Consider the following 16,831-nt stretch of genomic DNA (forward strand, 5'->3'; position numbering starts at 1 on the left):
AGAAATCGAAGAAGTATCATTTTCACAAGAAACGGGAAATGGATTATTTCTTTACATTGGTAAATGGAAAGTGTTGTTATTTGATTTGTAATTCATCTGTAGCAATTCCAAAAAAAAAGGTAATATTGAGAGACATTTTCAATCGCTACATGCAAAATATGATGAAGATTTTCCCCCAAATTCTGAAATACGCGAATCAAAAATTATAAATTAAAGGCAGGACTTTCTGGACAACAAAATATGATTTCGAAAGTAATAAATAAACCTATATCAGCCACTATTGCATCTTTGAAAGTGTGTCATTTATTAGCCAAGCAAAAAAAAAAGGCTTTTACTGATGGAGAGTTAATAAAAGAATCGTTTCTTGCAGCATCAGAATCTTTATTTTCTGATTTTAAAAATAAAAATGAAATCATTTCGAATATTAAAGATTTACAACTTTCCAGAACAATGGTTATGAGCAGAGTTGAAATTTTAAGTGCCGATCTGAATACACAGTAATGTCAGACATTCACCAGTGTGTTGCGTTTTCATTACAATTTGATGAATCAAACGACTTCACTGATACTGCTCAGTTAATGGTATTTATTCGCATGGTATTTCAAGATTATTCAAGTAAAGAAGAACTTTTGAAAATTGTACCATTATTGGGAAGGACTAGGGGAGAAGACATTTTTTCGGCATTTGATGAATTTGTGAAACAACACAAACTTACGCTTTTTAAACTTGTGTCTATTACTACTGATGGTTCTCCTGCAATCATAGGTAATAAATCAGGCTTCATTTCATTATGTAAAAACGATGACAAATATCCAGATATTTTAACGTACCACTGTATTATCCACCAACAAGTACTGTGTAGTAAAAGATTAAACACAAAAGATGTTTTGGATATTACATTTAAAATTGTAAATTCTGTTTGAGGAAAAGCCCTGCAACAGCAGTTATTTAAATTACAGGCAGATGATGATAGGGAACGTCTGTTGTACAATAATGTTCACTGGCTCAGCAGAAGTCAATTTTTAGAAAGATTTCTTGTATTAATTAACGATATAAAAATTTTCTTGATGAAAAAGGAGAATTTGTCTGCAATTGAGTGATAAAAGATGGTTGTTACACTTATCATTTTTAGTAGATTTCTGTACAAAATTAAGCAGTTTAAATTTAGAGTTACAAGGTAGAGATAAAAATTTAATTGACATGTTAAGTTCAATAAAAAGTTTCCAACAATACTTTTATTAAAGAAAAATATAAATGACCACGAATTTAGACATCTCCCATATTTATTAAAATTTTTTGAACAAAATCAAGAAATGCTTCGCTGTGATTTAAAAGAATTTATTCATGAAATAGATTAGTTGAGGAAGAAATAAATTCAAGATTTAAAGATTTTAACTGAAATAATTGTATCTTTTATCAATAATCCATTTCAAGAAAACTTGAACACCACAGAAATTTCAAATAAAATTAGTGGGCTGTTTGATATAAACCAAGCTGAAGTAGAACTTGAAATAATAAACATTCAGAATAGTTTACATTTAAAATCAATAAACAATGAAGTCATTTGGAAGTATTTGAAAAATTTCCAATATTAACTGATATTGCGCAAAAAATCCTGTCACGTTTCGGATCGACATGCTTGTCAGAATCCACTTTTTCAAATATGAAAGTCATAAAATATAAATTAAGAAACCAAATTACAAATGATCATTTGGATGATTGCCTGCGATTAGCCACTTCTTCATATCAACTTGACTATGAAAATATTGCGAGGTCCAGACAATGCCAAATTTCACGTTAGCTTTTTTTTTAATCAGCAGCATTTCCTGTAACTTGTGAGTTTGTAATCAATCTGTTGTTTTTTCTAACTTTGGTTTTCCAAAATAGAGAAATAAATATTTTATTCCAATATATTTGTTTTATTTGTTGTATTAAAATAATTAAAAGTGATAAATAGATTTTTAAATACACAAATAAAGTTTTTAGGGCTGGGAGAGTGGGTTCTCCGAAGTGAGTGAGTGCATTTAACTGCATAGTTGTGTGTAATCAGATATTGGGGGAAGAACGTGATCTATATAAGAGAGGAGATCACTGAATAACTTAGTATAGAGAAGTAGCTCGCATAGTAAAAAAAATGGAACACCACTGCTATATAACATCCAGAACATGTTGGAAGAACCATAACATAAGAAAATCTTAATATAATAGGACTGAAGAGATGTGTTTAATGTAGTTTCTGTTATTAAACTTTATTTATTGAAAGTTTTTTTCCCTATCATATGTATATTATTATACTGATATGTGTAAGCATTTTATTTTATTTTGTTAATTTATGTTTTTGTATATATATATATTTTTAACCAGAGGTCTGGCTAGGGTAAATGATTAACAAAGAATTTAGATTTATCTTACTTTTGTGTAGTGTCATGTAGCTTGTGTGTCCTGTGTATATATGTATGGCTGCCACATTATCGTTCATGTACCTATTCAATATAATTTTCCTAAAATTCCCTTCATGACACTTTCCCTTTTGTGCAGCTTCTGTGGCTTTATTTTTGCTGAGCAATATAATGGAGAATTTCTAAAAACATCTATCTAGTCCTTTTATATTGGAATGTTTTCGTTGTTCCATCACTAAAGTTTCCTCATTTAGCTTCATCACTCAATCATTTCTTTCTGGTAACTTTAATTGCTATTTAAGATATTGTTAAGCAATGGTTCAGCTATATGTGTGCAATTGTAGACGTGCATAAATATTTGAACTTCTAAACTGACTAAACAGTCATATCAGGATAAAAAAATTAGAAACATAACATAAAAATAACATCATGCAGAGTGTAATTTTTGTATATCATAGAATAACAATATAATGATATTTAAAAAAAATAAGTGATAATTTTTATTTCAGAGTGAACTGTTTGAATACTTTGATCAGGGAAAGCGCCTGGAATTCTTTTCAGCTTGGGAATCCTATGTGTCATCAGATGTACGCGATGGCGATTCATATTGCCAGAAACTGGAATTTCAACTCCACATCCATTTTGCAGTATATCCACTTCGCAGGAAGGATCTCTGGGTAAATTTTAATTTTTGTAAGAACTAAGTATAATTCAAATATGGAATTCTTAAATGCCATATTTTATGATTATGTATAGAAAATTCTTTTATTCCTCAAGTCTTTTTGGATCCTTTCTTTAAGTACTTTTATTATTCTGCTATTTGAAGTTTTTGTTCCAATATAATTCCTGTCTTCTTCTTCTTAAGGAGGTGGTGTTATTCTATTTGGAATAACAGTGAATGTTTTACCAGGGACAATCCAACACCAAAAATGAGGAAGAGAATACCAAATAATTGGATTATATTATTCATGGCATTATCACTTAGGATAAAAGGCTTTATTATAACATTCAGCAGTAGTTTGAGGCATTTCCAAATGAATGGTAGATAAAAACTAATAGCAACACATCGCATGCTGGAATACATTGAATGTAGGGAACCTCCCCATTGAAGGATACAGCAGTAAAATGGTTCTGCAGGCTGGCTGTTATATAATGTGGGACTGAATTCAATGGTAATGTATCAGGAACCTTCTTAATTAGTTAGTGAATAATCCTGCTAACACTTACTATGTCAGGTCTTGACTGGAGGAAATCTGAGTATTATAATACCATGCAGGGAGAGCTGTTGAGTCCATTGGATGGTAAACTTGGTGCTCTATATGGAAGCATGCCTGTTGCCTGTAAATGCTTCACCCTCATTACATGTCTCTACTCTTTGACTTCTTTGTAACATTAAACAAAACTATGAAGGCCAACATAAGAAATTTCATTAATACTGTGGACCACAAAAATCTCCCTAAAAAAAAAAACAGAAAAAACCCTCCCCTGATTCCCCCAAAATCTGTAAAAAACAACAAAAATCCAAACCAAAAAAAAAAAAAAAAAATCAAAAACATTAAAATCCCATTTAAAAAAAAACAAAAAAACCTTGAACATCTCTTCTTTATGATCTATTCAAAATTTCTTTGTCTCATTCAATTACATTCATTTTCTGTTTGTATTGCTTTTTTGGACTGAATTGCTCTTACCTTTTCCACAATATGTCTAAGAAGCTGGACCATCTACAGTCCAAATACCCAAACAGTGATGTTGTCTGTTGTGGGTGTCAGTGTCACAATTTAGAATAACTTGCTCCCCTTTGATTCCTCCAATCATACTGGTAGAGAGAGAGATGTGCAGAGATATTTACTGTCAGTAGCAGTTTCAAAAATTATAAACAATTTCACAAATAGTCTACCAGCCCATCAAAATACCCAATAATCCACTCCACTTACCCAACTTGAATTGATTTCTCCTTAACCAGTTCTTCTGATAAATTCTCTTGCAGTCTTAGGTCCTTTGTCATTACAATAGTGCCAAATGGAATGACCTACATTATTTCTGCTTCTCATTCTTTCACCTAACTATTGTTTTAGGTCTTCTGATCCAGATACTTCCACTTGATTAACGGAAATGATTCTTACTGGAATAAATGTGGTTCATAACACAGTATGCACTTTCCAAGACAGACTAAGTGCATGATTACATGACAGACAGTGCACCATTTATATCAGCACAAAACAGAAATTACTTCTCACCATTTCATCAAATTCTTGATATGCAACCTCAGTGAGTGAACAAGATAGCACTGAGGTTTACATTATTATTAACCTCCTATTAGTAGTTTTCATTCAAATTCATCTGTTATTTATCAGGACTCCAATATTGCTATATCTTATATTTCTATCTTCTCAAGTACTTCTAGTTGCACCATTCTGCATGGATCTTGGTGTCTTTCTCGGTATCATATTAACTCCAAAATGTTAAGACAGCTGATTCTCACTATAGCAAACACTGCTATGACAAACTTGACAGAAAGCATGACTCAAGTCCTATAGGTATAATGCTGTACTATAAAAAATAATACTATAAGAAATTCAATATAACAAACTGTTGACTACAACAAACTATTCCTGTGAGTTAGCTGTATTGAGAATCAACACTATATTTGGGCCATAGTGATCAGGAAAAGAAGGAATAGGTATAGTATTCAACACTAAACATGAAGATAAACTTGAGGACAAGCAGTTTCAAGAAGAGTGAGGAGGACAAATTTTGAAACAGGAAATTAGACTATGAGACTTATTAGTACCTATGGTCTTACAGAGGATCTTATAAAGAAGTGTAGGTATTTTTGGGTTATTAGAGAAAATATTTGACATAAAAGAAAAGTTGTTCCAGTTTGAGAAATAAATACAAAAATAAATGTTTTGGGAAAATTTGAAGAAAAAGCAAAGCAAATAATGATGGAAGTGCCTGTTATTTCTATTCAAAGCATCATATCATTACTAAGACTATATTCCAACATAAAGATGTTCATAAATTCACATGGAGAAAACACCAAAGAAATAACTAACTTCTAATTGGCTATGTTATTGTTGATAGTGATATCTTCATGCAGGTTAAGAATACAAGAGTATTTAGGGCATATGAAATAAGAAGAGATCAAGGTTTAATTTTGAGCAGAATAAAAATGAATAGCACACTGAAAATAAGAATGTATAAGAAAGTTCTAAAAATAATCAGTGAAGCAGCTTTCAGAGATGAAGTGTCTGCTCAAATATACAAATATTATTCAAGAAAAAAAATGGAATAATTTAATAACAAGGACCAAAACTTGGAGTCTTAGTGGCAAACCCTGAAAAAAATGTTCATTCAGTGAAAAAGACGTCATAAAGTTTGTAAGAATAGAAAAATCTGAACTTTGTGTTGAACTCTAGAAATGTATTGTTGCATGGACGTCTCCATGGGGTCTGAAGATTCGTTGTGGGTGATACCTGAACATTTCACAAAACACTAATCCTCATTCACACTATACCTGCCATACTTCGTTTTGAACTCATTCACTGACAAAGCATTCATGACTGACTGGTAGTTTGTTTGCATTCATTACTCCAAGCAATCTAGTCCTCATGCCCTTGCTAACTACACTCTTACTTTATTTTTCAGGGATGATTCATTGTTCTTCTCCAGTATTGAAAAATTTCCTTTGAATCGGTCAGATAAAACCCTTTTAGTAACTTATATGTCTGTGTCATATTCCTTCTTTTCTGTATATCAGCAATTTTCTGTTTTCTAGTCTCTCTCTCTGCATATGCCAGTCACCATCTTGATCACCCACCTCTTGATCACAAGTAACTAGAATGCATACTTTGGTCCAGATATAGCTGTATCAGTCCTTATAAAACAGTAAAATAACCAACACCCAGATGGGATACTGTTACTTACCAACTCCTTATATGGTTTGCATATTCTATAACAATATTACCTTTATATCTTTATCTAATCTTGTTAGTTGCATATACCCTACTCACTCATACAAATTTCCCTTTCTTTAAACAAGCTAAATTTAGGCCGTTCTTAAGTTTAGTCACGTGTAATTTAATTTATGATTAGGGCTTTATCCAAGTAAGGGACGCTGCTCTTAAACATATCCTCTGAGACAGTTCACCTGATAAATATTGACAAATTTATATTTTAACTGCACCAGCCAATACTGAGGATAGACGAGGCTGTTATCCAAGGTGACTCTCTCAGAGTGATACACAGTAATAAACTTCCAACAATAAATAAACTAATTCCTGTTCTCTTTATCTTAGCATGCAGTCGTGGCTCTAAATATCAAATTATACTTATGGGTCCCTCCCGCTAGTTTCGATGGTAATTTTTATGAGTGGCTGTTTGAATTCATATAACAAGCTGGACACAGGCAAATGCTATGAAACATATTTATTAAATCAAGAAATTATACATGAAAGAACATAAATGCGTGGTTAACTATATTGTGTTGCTAGCAAGACCTCAATTTCAATATTAACATTGCAATACATGAACATATTACTTGGACCACTTCTATGTATAATTTAACAAACTTCTAGCCTATGTACCCTGTCCTTTATCACTCACGTTGTCACTTGTTATATTTCTCAACATATCACAATCATCTCTTATACAAATCCCTTCTAGGGAAATATTTCTCTAATAGGGACAGGTCAATGCTAAATTAGGGATGGTTCCTTATAATAAATCCATTACATAAAATATCCTAAAGATTTCGCACATAAATCTTCAACTGGAAAACAGAATATGACAATCTACATTACTGTTCCTAGAATGACTTTCAGTTCTTTCTTCAGCCTTGTCTGGACATCAAGGCTCCTTTAAGGTCTACAATTCTCCGGGTCACACATGATAGCTGCACAGCTAAATTCTCTGAATTGGAAAGGCTATGTGCCGCTCAGGACTTTCACTAGTATCGCAGGCACACATCTGGATTACCATTGCACGATATAACATAGCTATCCTGGTCTGAGGAAATTGCTAGCCCTAATTCGCATGCTACGGCAGACAACTCATAACTTCCACGGCTAGCCTAGAATCTTCTCCGCTGGCGGAGACCGAGAGCCAACGTCCACGAGGTCAGGAAACTGGAACCAAAAAGCCTTGTGTGTGTGTGTGTGGGGGGGGGGGATTGGCGTTTATATTGCCCGCTTCAATCTCAGACATTCGCGCACTTCGCCACAATGTTTACTGCGCTCCGCACACCTCCACGTGCGCGTGGCGTGTTTTCTTAGAAAGCGTTCCAGCTTCCTTTTCGTATAACTTCACTTTCCCTCCGGCCATACGTTATTCTGGATGGCTAAAATGTGACCCTTGGAACCTAGCTTATACACTGCTTTCTTTTAATACATGAATAAATTGCTTTAAATAAATTATAACCTAAAATAGATTTCTCTATTAGACTTCCTGCAAAACAGGTTAAGTCTCACATATTTTTCATATTAAATATTTCTTCACTTCTATCTTAGTGTTATTTATACATATATACACAGCGTTCATTGTCAAAACACCACATTCTCTACCTACAATCAAGGTCAGTTGTTCCTGAATAAATTAATGTTTTGTCCTACTTATTTTTTTTGATTATTCAGGACACAACAATACTAGGTTGAAGTAATGCAGAAGTCAGGAAATTATATTCTTGGTGTAATCCTTTATCCAAGTATAAGCAAATAAAGTTTGCATGTGAAGTATGCATATAAAGAATTCAGACTCCCTCTGGTAATGTTGCTTAGACTATTCTAAAGCTTTTGACTGTGTTTAGCATGTGAAACCGTGGGAAGTGAAGAAAAAAAATGGATTTTCCTTAACACACTATCAGATTGATAGACATCTTGTACAGGTAGCAAGAAGCCATAGTAAAAACAGTTATTGGATTGACTGATTGGCTTGAGGTTGGAAAAGAAGTTAGGCAAGGATGTTTACTTTCTCCTCACTTGTTTAGTGTAAATATGCAGAGGACATCATGCATGAAGCATTGGATAAGCTCAAGACAGGAATTAGCATAGGAGGTAGATTGATCTGTAATCTGAGGTATGCTGATGATACAGTACTCCTTTGTAATGACAAGGAAGAACTAGGACAAATTCTTGACAATGTTAACAATATCAGTAATAACAGAGGACTTCAACTCAATCCTAGCAAGATAAAGATTATGGTTCTCAAAGGAAATACAAACAGGGAAAGCTCTTGAGAAATAAGTGTACCTTAATGGATAAAGAATTGAGGAAGTCAGCAAGGTTGAGTACCTGGAATTAATTATTAATGTGAAGAATTGCTGTTCAGAAAACATCAGAAGACGATTAGGAATGGCTTAAACAACAATCAGAGACTTTCGACAAACTCAAATGTTTGTCTAAAATCTGGAAGGATGGATCTATTTCCATAAAGTTGAGAATGTTTGATGCATTTGTTTTTCCAACAGTGACTTATGGATGTGAGACTTAGAAACTAAAGAAGTTAGATGACAAAGGATAGCTGCTTTTGAGATGTGGTGTTACCAAAGGCTGTTGAGGATATCATATACTGAAAGGTGTACAAATGAATGGGTGTTATAAAAGATCAGTAGAACTCTCCTTAAGGATATTGACAGAAGAAAGTTAAAATATTTTGGACACATCAAAAAGGATGGAAGGAGGACTTCTCAGAACAGTAATAGAAGGTAAAATTCCTGGAAAAAGAGGAAGGGGTAGACTGTCAATGAGATGGATGGATGGTGTGTGTGGAGTGACTTATCTTCAGAGAGAGAGAGTTGGAGCTGCCAGAAAAGCATACAACAGGAGTAGATAGCGAGGCCTGGTGTAGCTCACCGAGCATCAGAGGGACCATATGGCATCTACGATGCCCAGTGAACATATGGATGTGAAGTATATGTGCTTTGCATTATGGAATGCTAAGGCAATTGATGTGAAGTTTTAGCCTCTATATACAAGTATCCCAGTTGTGAAGATACCTCACATGCAAACTTCATTTGCTTACACTTGAATAAAGGATTAAACAAAGAATATCATTTTTGACATCTTTAATTTAGAGATCTTTATACATTTTTCATTTGGGGTGAGTTTAACCTGATCATCTTCAGTGTTATTACCAGTATCAGTGCTGTATAAATATTAGATCCGTTGAATTTTTGAATACCATTCTTGTTTAACATGTTGTATGAAACATGCCATCCTATGAATGAAACTTCTTCATGCCATGTAGAGAAAGACAGTCCAGCTGATTCACTTTGATCACTGTCTCACAGGCAGTCTGTTTCATCCTTATGTTTCTTCTGCAGGTACTTCCATGGGCACTGCTTTACTTAAATAACATCCATCATTCCTCTGCTTTCTACCAATTGTGTTAAATTGAGTATCAGCTACCCACTATCCTTTTCCAGTACAACTTTAAACCTACTGAACCTCATGAAGTGTTCCCTAACAGCTACAACCCACCAGCTCTTCAAGAAAAACCTCAGTACATTCGTTCTTAACTTTTTGCCTATACACAGCATCAGTATGCATTAAGTTCAGTAATCTCTGTTTGTAGAATTGATATAAAAAGCAAAGAATTGAAAAAATGTCCTAAACCTGTTTTTAAAAGAAAAACAGGTTTAGGACACATCTGATCCAGGCAATATACAATCTGTATACAGATATTGTATACAGTAGTCAGTCAAAAAGTCAGCTTCCCCTCTAGTTGCTTGCTGTGTGGCTTGGTGGATGGTTTCCTGTCCTTAAATTTTCCTACCAGTGCAGAAGTACTCCAGTCTCTGTACTGTCACATGCTCTCTCTTTGTCCTCTACGTAAATGACCTGTTATCACTGACTTCCATAGATATGTTGATGACAGTACACTACACTCTTCCCTCTCATTGGACAAACCTTGTAGTCCCCACTCATTAGAAGCTTCAGGATCCTCCATAACAAATGGCTTATACTCTGATCTTCTCACTATTCTAGATTGGACTGAGGATAACTTGGTGAATTTCAACACCAGTAAAACACAACCTGTACACTCTACCTGCAAAAAATAGTTTTCTTCACTTTTTCTTATTTTTGATAACATTCAAATATTAAAACATGATGAGATTTCTCTTCTTTGGACTGACCTGGACCTCCAGTCTCTTTTTGCACAAACACATCACAGCCATAGCTTCTGCAGCTGTCAAAAAAACTCAGTTTATTTTTCTGCACAAGGCGTTACTGCTTTTCACCTTGACAACTACTGTTGCCATATGAATTATCTGCCAAAACAATGGAATACTGCTCACATTTGGGATGGTGCATGGAAAGCCTCACTAGCATTACTTGATGGTGTTCAGAAGAGGGCAATGAGATTAATTAATGACCTCCCCCCCCTCCCTCTCATAGACATTTAGTGTCTGCCTTATACCTCTTCAACAGTTACTTTCACCGGGGGTGTTCTACTAAATTAGCCACTATCATCCATTTTCTTGAAAAACTAAGAACAAAAGATTTAGGTTTAGAGGTGCAAGAGGAGAGTGTGTTTCAAATACTGAGTATTCTGGATGTCAGTACAGCAGTGGGACTGGATGGTATTTCACTACGAGTTTTGAGAGAATGTGCTAAAGAACTGACAGCTCCTTTGACCTGACTCTTCAGTGAAAATCTGGCTATGGGAAAGGTACCCAAGAAATGGAAGATAGTGTCATTGCATAGGGGTGGTAGCAGATTGGAAGTGTTTATTTATAGGCCAGTTTGTGTGTGTCATCAGTAGTCTTGGAGAAATTAGTGTGGGACTATATACAGCATTGGGCAGATGAGGGTAATATTATTTGTGAGAATCAACATGGATTTGTTAAGGGGTGTTCTTGCTTAAGTAATATGATTGCCTTTTATAATAAAGTGACAAGAGCAGTTGATGAGGGAAAGGTATACACGGCCTTTTTTTTGGATTTTGCAAAGCCATTTGACAGGGTGCCTCATGATAAGCTGATGTTTAAGTTACTGCACATGGGTTTAGATGTCAGGTTAGTCAACTGGATTCAGGATTGGCTGTCTGATAGGTATCAGAGAGTTGTGTATGGTGGGGCAATATCAGGAAAGGAGAAGGTTACAAGTGGGATTAAACAGGGCTCAGTACTGGGACTTGTATTGTTTAACCTTTATATGAATGACATTGTCAATGGATTGCAAGGGGATAGATATTTAGTTGTTTGCAGAGGATGTGAAGCTGGGATTTAAATAAACTAGACATATGGGCAAATGAATGGAGATGTTGATTTAATGCAGCAAAGGGGGGGGGGGGATGATCGATAGAAAACTGAAATTCAGTGGACACATTGCAAAGGTAGTGAAGGTAACCCAGAGGATTGCTGCAATACTGAGAAGGATGCTGACCTGCAGAGATAGAAGAGTTATCATTCCATTGTATAAGACCCTAATCAGACCACACTTAGACTATTGTTCTCAAATTTGGTTTGGTCCCCAGGATTTGAAGGGGGGATAAATTAACTGTGGAAAGGGTGCAGAGGCAGATAACAAAGATGGTTTCTGGACTGTACAATGTTAATTATGAGAATTGGCTGAGGGAATGTGGACTGCAGAGCTTGGTGGATAGAAGAAGGAAAGGTGATATGATTGAGACTTTTAAATTGTTGAGAGGCAGTTACAGGATGGATACTGGGAAGTTCTTTCACATGGTGGAGCAGCGGGAAGGAGTGATGACAAGGGGCCATCCCTGGAAAGCACTAAAGGAAGCAAGTGAGGAGTGGTTTCTTTGCATGAAGGGTGGTGGAACCGTGGAATGCATTGCCTGACAGAGTGGTGAGAGCAAGAACGGTCAATGAGTTCAAGGAGTGGTATGATAGACTTTGTGCTTTCTAGGCAGGACCTCCTGCAATGAGTTTCTTGACTCCATAGAGGCCTGAATAATAATAATAATAAAAGTTGCTGCTGGTTAGCATCCATTTACCAACCACTTTCACATTTTTCATCTACCTTTGGAACAGTCTCCCTCACTCTGTCTTCCCTAAAGACTACAAACTTCAGTTATTCAAAAAACATGCCAACAGATTTCTTCTTTCTTCTTATCCTCTTATCTACACTCAGTATACTGATATGCTATAGGCCTTGGGAACTTTTTTTTTTTGTTGTTCTTGTTCAGATATAAAAAATAAATAAGACAGGAGTTAAATGGATGAACAACAAAATTAGGCAAGCAAAGGTCAAAGAGAAATTATGGAAACACTTCTATAAGATATCGGGTAACTATAAGATACCAAGTAGTCATATGCATGATAACTATAAGATACAGGTTAGAAACAAGTATGGTAAATAAAAAAAACAAAAAGTGCAACATTAGAGATTGGTGAGTCAAATCATAGGAAATCCAATGGAGTTCTTGCTATGTGACAAACAAGTGGAAGCATAATTACAGAAAGGTGATGTCAACAAAGTGAGCATGGTAGAGGATGTAGTGGAATTACTTAAGCACTTTGTCAGTGTATTTATGAAATTATTCATACCATTATGAAAAACAGGTATGAACAATGCTGCACATCATCCAAATGCAACAGGAACTGATAGACTCTCCTCTTCAGCAGCTTGTATAGTGTTAATATGATTTTGGGATGAATGAATATTGCCATCTGTTTTTAAAGAATAAGTTAAACAGTTCACTGTGCTCTTGTCTTGATTGTTTAATGAGATTTGCAATAGGGACAGCTCTCCCAAAGGAGAATGAAAAGGGCAAAAGAGTGCATCAAGTTGTGCAAATAGATGTTTTCACTTATAGTCTAGTTTATGTATATCCGCAGTTTTGATTCTGGTATCAAAGAGGTTGATTGGGAATATAATACAGCACTAGGGATGATAACTCTAGGATTCTCTAGGACATTCACAATGAGGAATTTGTAAAGTGTTAAGTCTTTCGTGAGCAATCTTTTTTGTTTGTTTCAATCCCCAAGACATGGGAATTTGCAAACCTAAAAGACAACAGTGTCATATGTGAGCAATGATTAGGTAGAAACAAGAAATATTTGTATGTTTCTTGAGCATTTGGAGGTCATAGTTTTTAGGAAAAATGGTATGAGACAGCCTTCCTCATACTATGCTTCCCAAAAAGTGTAACATCCAAGGACTAGATGAAAGAGGAGATGAGAATGTTGGCTTGATGACTTTAAAGCTGAACTGTATAATTGTTGTTCAGCAGCTATTAGAATTTTTACATGTTTAGAAGAAAGTGGCTGTCAGTTCAGTGGAATAATGCTCAGAGAAGTTTACAGAATAGATAATGCAGAAATAGAGCATCTCTGAGAAAGTGAGTGGGGATCTGTTAAGTAGATTATCCTCTTCTGGATAGCATCAAACTATTCTTAGGAGGTGCACTAAAATCTCCGTAAAATGTGAGAACAATAGTCTTAGTATGATTTGAGATGCAGATAGTGTTGGTAGTTATGCATATAAGAAGGAGTGTTTTGAACAGAAGAGGACACCACATTTTGGAGGCTGTGAATATGATGTAGTGTATTTGCCAAGACAGGCTAGTGGTGCAAGTTATATCATAAGAAAGGAAATCTGATCATGGCCGGTGAACTGAATATTATCAAAAGTAAAGGAGAAGTGAGATCTTTTTTTATGAGAAAACATGTTTGAATCATCTGATCCCTACAATGTTTGTAAATTGAAAAAGAGGAATGGTATGTACTATCATAAGCAAAATTATGAATAGGATTAATAGTTAGTGTGTGTGTGTGAGTGAGAGAGAGAGACATCAATACATATTGATGAAAGTGAAAGGTGGAGAAGAATGTGGGCAAAAGCATAGAGCCCGGGGGGGTCTCTGCTCTGATAGAGAAATCCAAAGAACAGAAACTTCACCATCACACACACAGTGAATGATCAGAGTGCAGACTGGTGACCCAGTTGCAGAGGACAGAAAGCAAATCTTAAGATGATAACTTGCAAGGAAACTAATATATCAGACCTGATCAGATATCCTGGAAATGTCAACAGCAGCAAATAAGTTTCTCCACACTTTTTCATGGGTTTTCTTTGGAGACAGTTAAGGTTGGCTAAGATAACTGCTGTTAGAAAGACAGTGGCAAAAATTCATATTGATGGTCACCATTTAATTGGTGGGGCCTCCAAGTAGCAGAGAAGTTTACTGTTGATAACCTTCTTCATTGTTTTTTGGATGATTTAGGTAGGGTAATTGGATGACATTTTGATTGTTGGCTGGCTTTTATCATAGGTAAACCTACTTGCATTTTGCACTCTCTGTCCAAAAAGAAACTGAACTTTTTGAAAATAGAACAAACTAGTGGTGCCACCTGTTGTATCTTTTTGTCGTCAAAAGCAGCAACCTTCATTAGTGTTGTATCAACTGTTTATGACATTTGTTTCATTAGAAGCTGAGTTATAGTGCCAAGAGTGACAGTGTGTTTTGACAAAATAATTAGTGTGTTAAACTTGGTAAAAGTTTTACTGAAATGCATCAAATGCTTCAAAAAGCATACGGTGATGAATGCTTAGCATGTACTCAAGTTTATTAGTGGTTTAAGCGATTTCAAAGTAGTCGTGAAACGCTTGAGGACGACGAAAAGCCGGGGTCATCCAAAAACTGGACTGAGCAAAGTTAACATCCAAAAAGTGCAGGATTTCATCAAAGAAAACCCAAAATTGTCCGTGAGATTGATTGAAGATGAATTGGGGATTCCAAAATCAACTGTGCACAACATTTTGACCGAGCGTTTGGGCCTTGATAAATTGAATTTGCGATTTGTTCCCCACAAGTTGACCAACGACCAAAAAATGTATCGAATTGAACACTGCAAGGACCTCATTAAAACTGCTCGTAAGGACTCAAACTTCCTTGAAACGATCGTTACTGGTGATGATTGTTTCAATTGGTGATGTTACTGGTGACAATCGGGCTCATACTCATAACTGGTTTTGAGTATGAGCCCGAAACAAAGCCGCCAGAGTGCTGAGTGGATACCACCAGAAGAGGGCATCTGAAAAAAAGTCGCTTTGAGAAGTCAAAAGTACAGACAATGTTGATTTGTTTCTATGATTCCAAGGACATTATCCACAAAGAATTTGTTCCGCCTGGCCAAACAGTCAATGGTGACTTTTTTCTCAAAGTTTTGAAGCGATCGATAGTGAGAATTCATTGCGTATGGCATGAATATCATGATGCAGGCAGCTGATCACTTTTGCACGATAATGCACCATCTCATCGTTCGAACATTGTGAGACAGTTTTTGAACAAAAATCAAGTTTGTGTGTTGGATCACTCACCATATTCACCTGATTTTAGCACCCTGTGACTTCTTTATCTTTCCCCGACTTCATTTGCCGATGAAAGGAAAACAATACGACACCTTTGAAAATATTATAGCAGCAGTAACCATGATCCTCAACAGTTTCCCAAAAACTGATATAAAAATCTCATTTAACGAATTAATTGACCGTGCCAAACACTGTATCGAAGCTGAGGGAGAGTACGTTGATTGAAATAAATGATTTGAATAATTATAATTGGCCTGTGGTTTATTTTCTATCAAAAGTTCAGTTTTTTTTGGACAGAGAGTGTATGATAAGTTAAAGAATGATGAATATAGGATGGGTAGGTGGGAATCATATAATGGTGATATGTTTTGAACCTCCTCAAGATATTTGACAGATTGTCTCATGGCAAGGTAGGGTACAAGCTTGGTATTGATAACAGATTATTCAGATGGATAAGGGATTGTTGTCCAAATGATACTTCCAGTTTCCTCCAAAATCATTGGCTCAAGAGTGCTAACTAACACTCTTTTACAGTCCATCTTGAAACTCACCAAACCAAATTCACTGCTTTCTCTTTCATTCCATCTATTTCTATTATTTGGAACAGTCTCCCACACTCTGCCTTCCCCAAAGAATGCAGTCATCATTTATTAGACACTCATATCCAGAAGAATATAGTAATTTTATTACTGCAAATATTTCAACCAGAAACTAACTGGTCATCATTATCAGCATAATCATAAGATGAAGCTACAACAAATGTTAATGCTATTTACAGAGCTGAGCCACATGCCAGATGCTACCTAGTGAGGGGTTACAATAAAATAAGGCCCAAATATCAAATTAAGTGATTTAAAATAAAATAAAATTTAATTAGATAATGAAAAGACACAGCATTATATTAAATTTAAAATTAATAATAATCATAATATCTCATATATTGCAGCCATCTCTGAAATGATTGCCAAGACCCTGAAAAGATATAATTTAGTTTCTACTTTTTTTCCCTCTCAAAAGAATCTCCTCTTTGTTACCATTCATGAAAGATAAACTGCCCCCTCTCTCTCTCTCTCTCTCTCTCTCTCCCCCCTCCCCCCCCCTCCCCGGTGTTTACCAAATTCAATATGAGTGTCTTTGCTCATATACTCTGGACAA

At 35.4% G+C, this 16,831-nt stretch overlaps 1 protein-coding gene across 5 annotated transcripts in view; it reads left to right on the plus strand.

Annotated features, from left to right (window-relative positions):
• Positions 1–16,831, plus strand: part of LOC150105383 (lisH domain-containing protein ARMC9-like) — a 694,238-nt gene that overhangs the window by 63,294 nt on the left and 614,113 nt on the right. For all 5 annotated transcript variants that reach the window (XM_090394755.1, XM_090394754.1, XM_090394756.1 and 2 more), the window contains exon 4: positions 2,909–3,076. In XM_090394755.1, the coding sequence (XP_090250881.1) occupies positions 2,909–3,076 (168 nt within the window). The remainder of the gene's footprint in view (positions 1–2,908; positions 3,077–16,831) is intronic.

Source organism: Typopeltis vanoorti, chromosome 6 (assembly GCF_054136105.1).
Source record: "Typopeltis vanoorti isolate ZY-2024b chromosome 6, IOZ_Tvanoo_1.0, whole genome shotgun sequence".
Classification (NCBI taxonomy): domain Eukaryota; kingdom Metazoa; phylum Arthropoda; class Arachnida; order Uropygi; family Thelyphonidae; genus Typopeltis; species Typopeltis vanoorti.